The sequence below is a fragment of the Periplaneta americana genome, chromosome 7, assembly GCF_040183065.1.
Source record: "Periplaneta americana isolate PAMFEO1 chromosome 7, P.americana_PAMFEO1_priV1, whole genome shotgun sequence".
NCBI lineage: Eukaryota > Metazoa > Arthropoda > Insecta > Blattodea > Blattidae > Periplaneta > Periplaneta americana.
The window spans coordinates 24205770-24221573 of record NC_091123.1 but is presented as its reverse complement, the minus strand read 5'-3'; the positions used below and the strand labels follow the sequence as shown (position 1 = coordinate 24221573).

Genomic DNA, 15804 nt, shown 5'->3' with positions numbered 1-15804 from the left:
AGTTCAGCATCTAACGCACCAACCATATTGGATACTTCTATGCTAACAGATAGTTAAATGATTTAACTGCATGAAATTGGACAGTTAAATTAACATAAGTTTTAACAGCCTGTTAGTACTAACAGTAGTTGAAGAAATGTTTCAACTGTTAAGTTTACAGTTAAAATGGAATAACACACTGTTATAATTTAACAAAGGTTGAAGAAACAGGGCCTATGTGTTGTCGTACCCCGCGCATGCGCATTAGAGTCATAATTTTCATTGTTGCCAAACTTGGAGAGTTTCTACATAAGACAAGATGAGAAACATATTTGTAAATACATTGAGTGACGAGATATTTACATTTCTTTGGTAGTGATTCTACGGGACACAGTGTATTATGGCTAACTCCTTCAAAATATAGAAATTTTAATAGATCCAGGGTTGCAAGTCAAGTCATGCTTAGTCAACAACAGAAAACAGTGGCCCTTCAATACTAATTCCTTACTGCTGTGCAGACTTCGTACTTCAGCTATCTAAAGACTGAAGTTAAAAACACATTGGGTATATAGTACGCCGAACACAGATAATGCAACGGATAAGGATATAAACAAACACGTTGTCGCCGCGTGTTAGTGGAGTACAGTCAACTCCCGACATTCTGAAGCTATACTAGTAAACATATGCTTGAACCGTGATGTTCATTTTCGTCGTGATCTTTGCAGTGAATAATAACGTGCATTCGTAAGTTACGGAAATTGAACATATGCGGATGTCACTTGAAATTATTTTATATTGCAAGAAATTCTTTCAGTATCACATGACGTAATTGGTGCATGATGTAGTAGCCTACAAGATATTCCTAGTCTCTGATATTTTTTCGTGTTTCATTATGATATTGCATATGTCGCTCATCACTGAAAACCCACTAATTTTCTATGTACTTTTCTAGAAATTCTCTAAAATGTAAATTATTTAATTTATTAATTGGGATGTTGGTACTGAACATCATGGTAGGGTACACAATTCCATACTAAACGTCAAGTTAATATCTTCATAATTTGAATTTCAAGATTTTATAGGCCTAATGTATAATATTTAAGAACAGCTATCTACGAAATAACAGCGTTAGCCGGCTAAACCCTCTTTTTTAAACCCAGTTCCCAATTGTACTTAATATTTGTAGCATAATACTTAATCCTGATTTTAATCTTAAATGCCGCGATTTTAGTGACAAATTATGATAAGTTGCTTGGCTGTGTGCTTCATTATTTAGGATAGCATACTAAATCAATTTTTTGTACTGCAGGTTTGGTGGAAGACCAGGCGATGCCTCACCCCCCGTGTTTGAACAAATTTTCCGAAATGCCCGCTTTGCTCAGGGTGGCAATGCTCTCTTTGAGGGCAAAGTTCGGGGGAACCCCAAACCAGCAGTATCGTGGACCAGAAAGGGAGCTCCCTTGACAGGTAAGAGAAAAACATAAGTAGATATATCACATCAAGTTCATTGTTATCAGTTTGAGTGTCAATATACATTATATGATAAGTTCTTGAATTGTGCTCATTACCATCTTGAAATACATTTACACTATTTTACTAAAATCTGTTCATCGAAAGAATAAATATGATGCACGTGGTACGTAGACTTGAGATTTCTTATTGGCTCTAGGGACGCATCACACGTTTTCTTCCATAAAATAGCCCTAGCGAAATAGTCTATTTTATTTTATTATATGTTTTAAAGACCGTTTTTATATTATAAAGGAGAATGTTTTTCTTTTGTTTGTCGCCATGTGAACAAATCTATTGATAGGCCTATTGTTAAATATGGTATCACGAATATTTAACAACGGCGAATTGATACATTCCGATTTATAATTTGTGTTGTATTATTTACATCACTTTTTTTTTTTTCGGTGGACAAAGTAGGTTATACGTATTAAATAACGAGCAATTATGTTTTAGATTTTGTAATTAGAGGTTTTGTCGCTCTCATAAGGTCAGAAAGATGTTTAGTTAAATTTATTTCTTTATGATAACGAGAAACAAAGTAAGGGTAGTCATTTAGAAGAAGTGTAGTTCGGATTATTTCCGCTGCTGATGATGAAATTATTTCACAGCGTTTCTATTGTTGGTTTTGTCTTCGTCTTCAGGTGAATAAGAACGATGAGACTAAAATGGCTAAATTACAAGAAACCTTTCCAGTGGTGTATTTCTAAACAAAAATGCCCTGGCTCTGGGATTTCTGTAGTACTGACATTAGTTGTTTCCATCGTCGCCATCTTCATAATAATCATTATAATTAGCAGCTAGATAAAGAGGTTATTAGGTCTACGGAGTAGACCTCACTATGAAAATGTTTGAATATGAATAAAATACGACATTTTGTAAATGCAAAATATGACAATAATATGAAAATAAAAAAGTGCCCTGACGCCGTCCAGCGTCGAATAATGGTGCGTTGTCGCCGCCAGGGCCCGCCAGCCCTGAAATACACCGCTGAACCCCTTTTTTCTCTTCCATTTTTCGTTCACTTGAAGGCGAAGGTACACCGAACCTTCGAAACGTTGTGAAATCATTTCATCGTCATAAGCAATGGAAAAAAACTCAAACTATACCTCTTCTGCAATGATTTCCTTACATATTGCCCTCTTTTAGAACACTGAAGGTCTCTTAAAAAAAAAAAAAAAAAACATCCAGATTGCTCATCAAGATATAATTCCCTCAAACAAATAACAAATATTACGCCCAGGGAAAGACCCGATACTCAGTTTGGTAGGAAGCTGAATCTCGGGGCCGTTCTGGAAGTTTTGACAACGGGAAAAATTTCGCCACCACACAGGATTAAACCCAGAACCTTCCAGTCAGTAGCTAATTACTTTATCAACTGAGCTACCTTGTTATATAAACGTAACTATCTTATTAACTGTTTCATTTCTAACTCGGTGAAATTTCACATTATATATGTCACTCATTTATTAGGAAACAAAGAACTGATCAGAATAATACATCTGTATGGGTCATCGTCGTGGTCTAGGGCACAGCGAGCGGGAGGCTCTGAGGCTGCTCTTGGTTATGGGTTTAAATCCTGTTTGGTCTGACTACCTGGTTCGATTTTTTCCAGGTTTTTCCCAATTGTAAAGGGATGTCAAATAGTCCTTGGTGAATTCTACGATTCATGTCACTGAAATACCATTTCGCTATCACTAATTACACCGACACAGTTGATAGAGCGTCATTAAATAAATGATTTAAAACATCTATAAGTTTTCTTCTACAAAATACTCAGTACAGTCACCATAGTCTGACCTTACAAGAAGAAAACTTTGTATTTAACACCATGTGGTATGTGATGTCTTCCTTCTTTGTTTAGAATCCAACAAATACAAGATGAGATATGAGGAGAACACCGGAAATGTTTCTCTGCTCATCAATCACATCGGTCCAGGGGATGAAGGAGAATACACTTGCACTGCACGAAACCAGTATGGCGAAGCCATCTGCTCGGTTTTCATTCAGCCTGAAGGTAGGTGCAAAACGACTCTTCTATCTGTTAACAAAATTAACCTTCGGGTCTTGTATCCATGAATTAGTACGAGTCTTAGGAAAGTTGATAGAATGCTCTTGTCATTTAAAAAGTCACTGAATTAATGAATTAATTGATTAATATATGAATACATAATTGAATAATTAAAATAGTTGCATTTTATATATTAAAGAAGGTAGCAAAAAGTAAATTTTCGGATTTGCATAGTAAGGAAACTGCTAGAAACATGCAAGATGTTAAGCAACAACAATGAATAAAGGCATACAATATAATAAACATAAATTTACTTTCGTTGCACAGAGTCATAATAATAATAATAATAATAATAATAATAATAATAATAATAATAATAATAATAATAATAATAATAATAATTTTCTGTAACTGTTACATTAAAAAGATATGAAACGTCTGTCAGAACAATCCTTTAGTAAGAGATACCATTTTAGTAAGTGTAGAGATACTAAAACAGTTAAAACAGTTCATTTATGTGACTATGAAAGTAGGAAAATAAAATATCAGTCTATCATTATATAAAAAAGTGAGAAAGAGACTGTAAATGAAAGCAACGAGGCATTATTTAGTGTTACAACGAATTACTAAATTTCAAAGCGTTGTTCTTTCACCATGTCTTTTCTCAACAGACTAAATAATAAATCAATCAAGTCTATTATAAACAGTTTATGTAGCCATTCAAACATGCTTGCGAACTTCATGAAATTCATGCCTTTAAAAGGCAAAAGTTTTATAAATTGGTTTTTGTTTTACTATAGGCTACTTAAGACAACTTTTACACTTTCTCTGTCTAATGATTTTTTGTAGGTAGAGGAGTAATTGTGTTATTTATGTCTTGAAACCTATCAGTAAAAAAAGCTACTAGATGTAGCGTAAGAATATAACATTATGAAACGACTGAAAATGAAATTAATAATATATTCTAGTCTTTGATAGCAAGAACTTGTCTTTAGAACTTGAATTAGAAAGCTCTCTCTTTCACAGTATAAAGAAATAGCTATAAAACCTGCCAGCTGAACTTTTATTGAACTTCTCTTTCCTTTCTTCATAAAAGCGTTTCAAGTTAACTGCATAATTTATGAGGACATTTACTCGTTGAATATTATTATTTTTACGTAACAGGAAATTCTGCTAATCAACACATTCATTAATAAACATTTTATCTTTCTGCTTAAACTCCCAGACTGTGTTTTTAAATGTTTTGATGTGCTAGAAATGTAAATTAACTAGTTATTTAACATAGGTATTACAGAAGCTGTTCAAACACAGTCTAAAGAAAAAAATATATCGTTATAAGAAACACGAAACAAGGGATGTGTTAATAACGATAAGTGCGTTGTATGACTTGTTTATTAAAAGTAATTTAAGTGTAGCGTATAAATTTTAGTCATAATATTTGTTGTAAATTCTTATCTCGAACCTGAACAATATATTTTGAAACTTAATTAACAAGCCTGTAGCAGACTGTATTATATATTATTTGATTTTGCTGTTATTTATACACGTTTTCTTCTTTATTTCTCTATCTTGATTTTAGTTTTAAAACGAATAAAACTAAAAAAAAAAGAAGAAGAAAAAAAGCTGAAAATATAATCTTTGAAAAAAATTAAGGATTATTTAATTTTAAAATATTAATCTTCCAGGGCTAAAATGAGGAATAGCCTTTTAAGACATTATAATTATAGAAATGATAGTGTTCTTCGAATAGATAATGTTTTCTATAATTATAATAAGAAATGCTAAATCTTTAGATGTATGGTTTTGAAGATACAAATCTTATATTTAATTAATTGTTGTAAAATAATAATATGTAATAACATTTTATAAAATAATAAAATGAAATGGACGTTATAACTGAAGTCTGATAGAAGCAAGTCAATGATCTGTGAGGAGATAATTAAAGCCAAGAAAAATACAATAGTATGGGAATAAATGCTTATTAAGGGTAACGGATTTAATTTTTTCGGCATTTTTAACAAATTTGGAAATAACTGTAAATCTAGGACGTTAAAAATAAATATAAAACATATGAATAAGTGAATAAACAAATAACTCTTAAAATCTTCAAGGGGAAAAAACAATTGAATAATGAAAGATGGCTCAAATTTCGCTTATTTGCAGATCTGTTCAAAGAATCGAGGCTAATGTGTTGTGTAGGTGTTTGAATTTCGCCATCTGTCCTTTCAAAATCTAATATAACACCATCAAATCCAGTATAATAAATAAAATAATCGAGTTCATGCATACTGATTATAATCTTTTTTTGTGATTACTTTAATATTTGAAGTTTTATACGTCGGAAGTGATTTTTTAAAAAGCAATTAATTCTCTTCAAAATACAATTTTACTGATGTTCGGACTTACGAATATAAAAAGGCGATTAAAATAACTGTTATTTTCCTAATCAAGAAAATCTATATATTTTAACGTATTTTATACGTAATAGCGCTTTAAAGTTAGATATTTGTATATCCCATTTTTAATTATAGGCCTAAAGGTTCATTACTAGACCTTTAAAAAAATAGTCTTACTCATTAATTCATTAATTCATTCATTCATTCATTCATTTATTTTATTGCATAGATCTTACATGAGCAATGAAGCTTTAAGATGTGGAACAAGTCCAACATTTTACAATATTACAATTACAATTTTTACAAATTTTTATAGTTTTACAATTTAGTAATTTTCTACATTTTTTGGCGAAATGTAGTGAGATGGTGAGGTCCGAGGATTCGCCAAAATATTACCCGGCATTTGCCTTTTGGTGGGGGAAACCTCGGAAAAACCCAACCAGGTAATCAAATCAAAGGGGGGTAATCAAATCAAAGGGGTTGATGCCAAGGACTCGCCATAGACTCGCCATAGACCATCCGGCTTCAGTCCCAAAGGGGGATCCAACCCAAGCCCGAACGCAGCTCCGGATCAGCAGCCCAGCGAGTCTGCCGACTGAGCTACATCGATGGCTCTACTAAAAGTATACAATACATAGCCAATCAGATTATTAAATTTACAAACGCAAACGATCATTCATAAGTTGAGCTATATGTATAATACAAAACAAGTTAATTAAATTTAAGGCATAAACAATTCAACCAGTTGTGATATACAGAAATTGATAATACATATCATGCAAACTACTTCAAATTACAAACACAAACAATTTATCAATAGAGCTATACAGATTACTATTCAATTTAAAGCATATACAATTCATCGGCCAAAACTATACAAATATATACAATGCAAAGTAGCATACTGACTTTCCCATGTATCTAAAACTCCAGTTTTTAGATTCAACATTCAGACTACTGTCATTTCTGTGTCTGAAAATAATTTCTTTCATTCTTATGACATACATATTTTGTTCCACAGGCGCAGGACAACAAGTGCAACAACAGGGAGGCTATCAGAAGGAATTCGCACAAACCTTTGAGACCTCCGAACAGAGAGTTTCAGGCTCTCAAACACAGTCCAGCTTCCAACGTTTCCAACAAACATCAGGAAAGATCTCATACGCAAACGGACATGCTGTGGAAGAGGTGAGTATTTACAATTTGTAAATCCCGAAATTTCTTTTATTTCCGAATATAGCATACAATGCAATTAGTTCGTATTTGTGCAGTCAGTTATATTGATAACGAAAATTCCATGAGCATGGTTTGAGGGTTAGCGAGCGTAGCTCATGCTGCTATGTTGCACTGAGGCGTGGGTTCGAATCCCTCATAGTTGATTACCTGGATGAGTTTTCTTCTAAGCTAACGAACGTCTCGCTATTACCACTTTCACCAATCTAGATAATTGCGGAATTGAAATCGTGTCGTTTTAATATCGAAAATGATTCAATATCAGGCTTTTAGAAATCTATATAAAATAAATAAATATAACATTTAATCGCTTGTTTTAATATAGAAAATGATTCAACATCAGACATTTCAAAATCTATAGAAAATAAATAAACATAATATTTAATCAAGTTCCTGACAGAAAAGGCAACAGGAAGAATATGAAACTGTTCATGTATTGCTTCTTTTCTCTTTACTTTTGTTTCCGTTTGAGCAGTGACAATGGTCAAGATTGTTACAAGGCATTGGAAGGATAAAATATATCGATGCATTGTTCTTGTACAATCTTTTTCTTACATCTGCAGTTGACTGACTTTTTCACTTAATAAGTAGTACGAATCATATTTGTACAACTCTAAGATAAGATATCAACTTCATGAATGAAACGTTTGTAGCTTGTTGGCAGCAATTGATCCCTTTAAATAGGGCTGCAGATGGCCTCTTGAAACATACCACATCTGCTTCTTTTTTACTAGACTTTATTCTGGCATGACTACTGTGGAGGTTCTCCTGTTTACAGTTATTGCGTTCTTATTAACTATAGAATATACAGGGTGGACGTAATATAACTGTACAGATTTTAACAGCTTATTTCTTGGACAGAGTACAACAAAAAATTCTAATATTAGTTCCAAATGAATACTTTTCTCAGAAAAAAAAGTTTCCCTTAAATTTTAACACTGTTTCATTCGATAAGTATTATCCGTACGATTCTGATTTTTACTCTTATCATTAGAGAAACTGATGAGGAATGGTTTATCCCCTTGAAGTTTTTAAATAAAATGGACGGTTTTCTTACAAATAAAATAAAAACTTTAACGCGTATCGTTATTTCCTGTCGTCAATAAGCCTGACAACCCTACTGCAAGACTAAGGGACGGAACGCTGCTTTTCAGACCGAGTGCGTGTGTGTATTTGTAGGTGAACTATTGCCAAACTACGTAGAATTTCAGCCTAATTTTCTAATTAGTCATGCACTTAATTACAAAACTCATAATAGATGTTTTATTTATTTCAATATATTCTATTGCCCCCTTCAGTCTTCACAGTTATATCAGTTCCACCCTGTATAGTTATATACACAGTGAGCCAAAAAAAAGGCACAAAATTAGAAATACTCTATTTTCGGAAATACATAATATTAATTTATAATGAATACACTGTTGGAAAGAGTAGACTTTAAAGATGAGCAGCACTTGTTATTATGTTTTTAGAGGTTCAATTAAAATCTTATAGAGGACAATACACAATGATACGAAAAATGTGTTTTTTTTTAAGACAATTTATTACTGCAAAATGCAGAAACTGAATGTTGGTAAGATTAATAATAATTAATGATCTTTCAAATAATAAAAATTAAAAAAATGATGCTCTATGTCACCGCCATTTGCCCGCACAACCATTTGTAAGCGTCTTCTCCATTGTCCAGTAGCACTGGATATCTGTCTTTGATGAAGCCGGTCCCAACATTCAAGAAGGCGTTGTCTTAAATGTTCAATATTACGAATTCTTGTTTTGTAGTAAACTGCTTTTTGACTCCATACAAAATAGTCTACAGGATTAAGATCTCGTTTGAAGCTCCAGCGGAAACCATCAGAGAATCTGAGAAATGTGATCTTTCACGCAATAATGTCTCAGGAGGGATATCATGTCCGTATCTTGCTAATCGATCGTTGTACACTTGAAACAGACCGTTCTCGCTGAGCGTAGTTCCTTACAATTTGATAGGCAGATAAATTATCATATTGTTGCAAATGTTTAATGAAAACCTTGTCTTCTTTCGTTAAGCGACCAATTATTCACAAAATGAGAACTCAAAATGGAAGAAAACAAATGATGATAGCGCAACAAACGGCTTGGCCTGCTGAACTCGTAAGACCATAATGCTTAGTTCGGCATAAACGATCGATTTTGAACTGCCTTACAAAAAATAAAAAATAATGTTTAATAAATGGTAAAAAATTAAATATTACAGTACTTTCCCAGTCTACAAGGACTGTGAAATTTACCTGTGAAATAAACTTTCAAGTAAAATCATTAGCTACTGGAATATAACCATTTAAATTTTGTGTAGTTTTTTTTGGCCCTCTGTGTATATAATTTTTTATATAAATTTTGAACATAATGAGAGAGAATAATAATACCAACGTTCAAATATTGGGGCTATAACAATTTTAAATTACGTTACTCTGCTTTATTTCAGGACTTCAAGGTAGACACTTTCGAATACCGCTTGCTGCGTGAGGTAGAATTTCGTGAATCGCTAACCCGTCGTTATGTTGGCGAAATTGATGCGCAAATTGTGACAACTGTTGACCGCTCACTGGGGCCTGTCGCACCTCCTCAGATTGCACAGAAACCTCGGAATTCCAAACTGGCAGAAGGATCTGATGCCACATTCCAGGCTAAGATTACGGCAAACCCTAAACCGAGGGTGAGTATATGTTAATAAAATTGTTAATTAAATTATATATATTGCAAGCAGAGCCTTTTGGGTCAGTTGAGGGAAAGAATCAAATTCAGCATTCAGGTCTTATCTTCACCTCAGAAGCATACTTAGTATTTTTCTTATATAATTAAAGCCATATTGAAGAAAAGCTTGTAAGAGTTATACAGGGACATCATTTTATTCTTACTTCAATTTTTATTGTACCTGAGTTTTTTAATGTACTTCACTCCCACCCCTTCTACTAATGAAGTTCCAACTATCCACACAGAACCAAGGCCGCATATAGTAAACAGTACTGAGTTAGTGAGTATAGTACGTTCCAGAAATATGTTCGCTTTTCCCAGTGACGAAGTAGTCCGTTTGCTTAGTCGTAACCCCACCTGCTTCTGCTCGCCCCTCTGTAAAGGCTAGTGGCTGGGCTGTCTTAGCTCTTTTCTGAAAACATTAATTTCTGTTAGGAATTGGACGTCTACGTAATATTATACAACTGTTTAAAATAACTTAAATAATAGGGCCTTGTTAAGTAATTGTCATGTGAGTTCCTTCCTTTCTACGAAACTACGACATAACCACTTGGACGGACAGTAGATAGCATATCTGAGTAATTTTATCTTTTCGGATCGGGCAGAAGTGAAGATTGAATTTACAGTACGTAAGGTACTCTTTTATAGAGTAGATACAGAATTATTTCAACATGAGTTACTGTTACAAAGGACGAAATTGGAAATTCGAATTAGGTACAATACTCTATAGTGCGATAATATGCACATTAGAACTGAAGCCTGTATCGAAATGAACGTGTTCCAAAAATGTGTTTAAATATCCATATTATGATTATTTTTCAATTTAACGTCATTCTCTATAGTGTACGCTAATGTGCTGTAGACAGTATAATTTACACTGCATAATGAATACGTCCGCATGGATAGCTCAGTTCGTGAGTAAAAACACTTATTGTTAATACTGTACTGTATTTTGATTAAAGAGAAACCTAAAGAAAATTATCAAACTCAAAATCGTGTTATTTCCTAGTTTACGTAAATGGATGAACTACTTTTCTTTCCTCTTATACCTAGTAAAGTATTTATGCCAGTATCATCAAACTCCGGTCGCGGAAGGGAGTAGCAAACTATGTTCCCGGTTATCAACCGTTAATCCAAAGGTATAGCCAGGTTATTATTAGAAATGTTAGTAAAAATAAAATGATGTCCCGGTATAATTACAGTTATGTAAAAGTAAAAAATCACGTATTTAAAATACCGGTATTACAATTTAACATCAATCTGTTAATAGTTAACATGGTTCAAGAATGGCCAGAGGATCGTGCAATCCCAGAAGTACCAGACAAGCTTCTCCAATCAACAAGCAAGTCTCAGAGTCGTAAATGCTCGCTCTGAAGACTCTGGTCATTATACACTGTTGGCAGAGAACCCTCAAGGTAAGCTTTAGTGTTAATATTTACTACACAATACTTAGAATAAAATAAATACAGACCTCACCATATTTAGTACAACAGGAAAAAGCAAATATTAAATGAAAATTACGTCAATTGTGTGTTAAATATTTTAGTTAAGCAATTATGTATGTTTATTCAGAAGTCACAAACACTTTTGAAATCGCTGGAATTTTGTTAAAAATTAATATTTGTATAAAAATGAAAAATATAATTTGATTCACGAAAACATATTATAGTAGTGTAGGTGGAAAACGGAATTAGTTTTCAATTGCAAACGGGAATACCGTAAAAAAAACCCTTCTTAATTTCCATATTAGACGTCTTTCGTCGAACCCTTGTTCATTTGTAACGTTATACAACTTTTTGTGAAATAAAATAACTAGTCATTACAATATTCTTGTATAATTCCTTATGAAAACATTTAATAATAAAAATTATACAAGTAGAGGGTGCACATGTTGGTATATTTTTAGGATTTCACTCTTGATAACAATTTTACGCCTTTACTTATTGGCTGTATCTAGGATTTATCGCGTAGCATTGCATTGCTATTAGTACTTTATCTGTAGTCTCCGAATATAATTTGCAACAATTATAAACACCGTTAAAATATTATGTTTTTAATCGTACAATTATTTTTTTTTTTAATTTAGGTATTTCGTAAGTTTAACTTCAAACTTGTATTTGTCATTTTGAAATACGCATTAGAATATACAATGTGTTTTTCTGAGTATAGGACTTAGGAATTTAGCATTGCCATAAGAAACCTATGTATAAAAACAATGCAGAAATAACTTATTCTGAGGGCCATATTTAGAAATTAGCAAGCTTTGACAATTTGTAAAACAAGAGAAGATCATTTAAGGATGTTAACAATGTAAGTTAAGTCAAAACCTGATGTTCTTTTGTTTCACAATGTCAAAGCCTGCTAATTTCTAAACATGACCCACCGATGAAGTTATTTCTTTTTATTGTTTTTATACATAGTTTTCTTACGACAATGTTAAATCCTTTTGTCCTATACCCAGAAAAACACACGTTATATCACAGATAGTGCTGTGATTCAGTACAATTGAACAGATTTTCCCTTTGCTAGTTCATATATAATAACGACGAGGATGCCACAGATTGGACATGCGCTTATTGCGGAAGTAGGAGTAGTTCTGTACCATAAACTTTCGGTTACAAAAAGTGTTCTAGCCATTTTCTCTCTTTCATGTTTACATCACCAGTCTTAAAGAATACATGAATACCGTATTTACGCGATTATAATATGCAACTTTTTTGAAAAAAATGTTGTCTTGAAAACTGAGATGCGTATTATATTCGATGGCGTATTATATTCGCACGCAAACACTCAGGCTCAAATTTAAATTAACGTTCATTTTATGCTACGAGATACTATGGTGAGAAACCGCCAATGGAAACGGTCATTACAGTTTCGTGTTTTCTCGTCTTTTGTGCATTTAGTATTCGCACTTTCATGTCCGTTTTTTGACAACCATCATTATTACCGGTAATACGAATATTATTTTAAGTTTAACTACGGTAATGATTTAATGACACTTTTTTCTTTTATTCTGAGATTTTATGTATACAACCTATAACAATCGCACGTCTTTAAATAAATGAAAAGAATTTACCAACAATAAAATTAGTGATGAAAGAGTGGTATGACGTTAGTCACTGTCAATCAATGTTCTGACATAAATTCAGATCTCACAGCTCTGATACTATAAGTGAGGGTGAATGTGTTGTATAGCTAGAGATAAGAGTGCCCTTATGATATGTTTTATAATATAATTTTTAATCTTGAGTAGTTTTTAGCACAGGTGCGTATTATATTCGCCAGTATTTTTTTCTGGATTTTGGGATCAAAAAATTGGGGTGTGTATTATATTTGATGGCATATTATATTCGAATAAATAGGGTAATACGTATTTATAACCTCAAAAGAAAGTTGTTAAACTGTTACAAAATGAATAAACGTGTTGCTCTTAATATACTTTAACGTACATGTTTTTCAATTGCAGGTTGTGTAGTGTCGTCAGCATATTTGGCCATTGAACCAGCTGGTGTCCAAGATGGTTTCTACGACAGTCAACGGTAAATAAAATAATATGTGGTTGTTCTACTCCTAATTTCAGCAACAATACTAAATTTGATGCATTATAATTAATTCAGCTAATTTATAAACACCATCTGAATAGCCATCTTTGCCTCTTTCGTCCTTTTAAGTGGTATTAATATACAGGGTGATTCACGAGGATTTACCATCCTTTACGGACCTTATTTCCGAAGACATTCTGAGCCAAAAATGTCATATAAGCATGAGTCCTATTCTCAATATTTACAGAGTTACGTTTCGTTATTGGAACGCATTGCTGTGAACGCGTGATCTTGGTCAGCAGCCAGCGCGAGCGCTACGGAAATCAAAGATAGCCGAATGCAGTTACGTAGAGCGACGAGTGCCGTTCACAAGCGTGCGGCCAAGTGTACTCAAGCGGACGGCGACTTTTTTAAAATGTTTTATAAACTCTCCAAGACTGTAAATTAGGATGCAGAATTGAACTGCAAATAAAGTCAGTGGAAGTGGTGTGACTTGTAATAATTGTTGTGATAAGTGCGTAAGAATAATGTAATTTTATAGTTAAAAATAGAAAAAGATGTCTGTACGAAGCAACTAAGGAGTTCACAGCATTTTTTTAGCTTCACAATACTTGTCTATTAAAGAAATGATACTTCTGAATGGTTCATTCTCTATTTGTATTATTCTTTTACCTTCAAACTAAAGAAAAAGCGTATTTTACAAACAACTTTAAATTAATGTAAACATGAAAATATTGAGAATAGGAACTGTGTTTATATGACATTTTTTGCTCAAAATGTCTTCAGAAGTAAGCTCCGTAAAGGACGGTAAATTCTCGTGAATCACCCTATAAAGTACATTCCTCATAAGTGAAAGAAAATTGCTGATCTTCTTTTATGACACATTTGTTTGGTTTGTTATTACAGAACATCCACTCTCAAGTCGACGCAGGTTGAGAGCACAACCGTAGATTCCGCTGATGGTAAGACTCTGGCACCCAACTTCGTGCGAGTGTGCACTGATCGTGAGGCCTCGGAAGGCAAGATGACACGCTTTGATTGCCGCGTCACTGGACGCCCTTATCCCGAGGTGTATTGGTTCATCAACGGACGCCAGTTGTCTGACGATGCCACTCACAAGATTCTTGTGAACGAATCGGGCAACCACGCCCTCATGATCACAAACGTGAACCGCTCTGATGCGGGCGTCATCTCCTGCATCGCACGCAACAAGTCAGGGGAGACTTCTTTCCAGGTAATCAGATCCTTTTTAACTTTTCTTCGCAATCAGTAGAAAGAGAAAGATATATTGTGATATTTCAGAAGTGGACTTCCCTTTTTGTTTGGTGTCACACTGGGAAAGTGGTTTTCGAAATGCCATTTGTCTGTCTGTCTGTCTGTCTTTGTTTTCTTTCCTTGCTTGTATTTTTCTTTCAATCTTTTTTTGTCCTTATTTTTTTTATTTTCCTTTCTTCCTTTCTATTGTTTCTCTTTATTTTATGACTTTCTCTCTTTCATTGTTTCCGTCCTCTTTTCCTTTCTTTATTTCTTACTTCACTCTTTCTGTCTTTGTTTATTTTTTCTTTCTTCGTCCCTGTCCTTTCCTCTTTCTTATTTTTTATATTCTATTGTTTTTACTTACCCTCTTTTTCTTTCTTTCTTTCTTTCTTTCTTTCGACGTAAAACTATGGCTTTCTCCTCACTAGGTACGGGGAGGTAACTTGGAAATTGACCATCACATGCAACTTCCTCTCGGCTTTGTATTCCTCTTGTTGTATTTCCCTTATTCTCCTTGTCTTCCTCTTGTTCTTGTGGTTCCCTAGTTATCTCTATATGCCTCTTGTTATCCTTATCGTCCACATATTTTCCTGGTATTCCCCTTTTTCTCTTTGTCTTTCTCTTTGTTTTCTCCTTGTATTCCACGTGTTCTTTTTATCGTCATTTTGTTCTCTTTGCATTTCTCTTATTCTCCTTGTCGTCCCTTTGTCTTTCCCTTATTCTCCCCGTCATCCTCTTGCTCTCCTTGTATTACCCCTGTTCTCCTTGTCCTCCCAGTGTTCTCCTTGCCTTCCTCTTGTTCTACTTGTAATCCCTTTGTTCTCCTCGTATTGTGCTTGTCCTTTTTTTCTCTCTTGTTCTTCTTATATTTCCCATATCCATAAATTGTAAGCCTATTCTTTATATTAATAGAATTCCTGTAGATCCTAATTAATAAAGTTGCTTTTGTTTCAAATTTATATTTTTAACTGCGTATAAATAGTTCAATTAACGGAATTTTCGCATACCTCTAAATGTCCTGGCGCGTACCCCAGGTTGGGAACCGCTACCCTAACGCTTCGTATATTGAGCATTACTTTTACAGTGATCCACGCAGAAAATACCTGTGGGCTCATTTTTAAACTCATTCAGAAATGATTTTAATAAT

At 33.6% G+C, this 15804-nt stretch overlaps 1 protein-coding gene across 17 annotated transcripts in view; it reads left to right on the top strand.

Annotated features, from left to right (window-relative positions):
* Positions 1-15804, top strand: part of sls (sallimus) — a 959631-nt gene that overhangs the window by 645800 nt on the left and 298027 nt on the right. For all 17 annotated transcript variants that reach the window (XM_069830434.1, XM_069830438.1, XM_069830435.1 and 14 more), the window contains 7 exons: positions 1289-1446; positions 3353-3505; positions 6917-7083; positions 9590-9820; positions 11129-11273; positions 13325-13397; positions 14307-14634. In XM_069830434.1, coding sequence (XP_069686535.1) covers positions 1289-1446; positions 3353-3505; positions 6917-7083; positions 9590-9820; positions 11129-11273; positions 13325-13397; positions 14307-14634 — 1255 coding nt within the window. The remainder of the gene's footprint in view (positions 1-1288; positions 1447-3352; positions 3506-6916; positions 7084-9589; positions 9821-11128; positions 11274-13324; positions 13398-14306; positions 14635-15804) is intronic.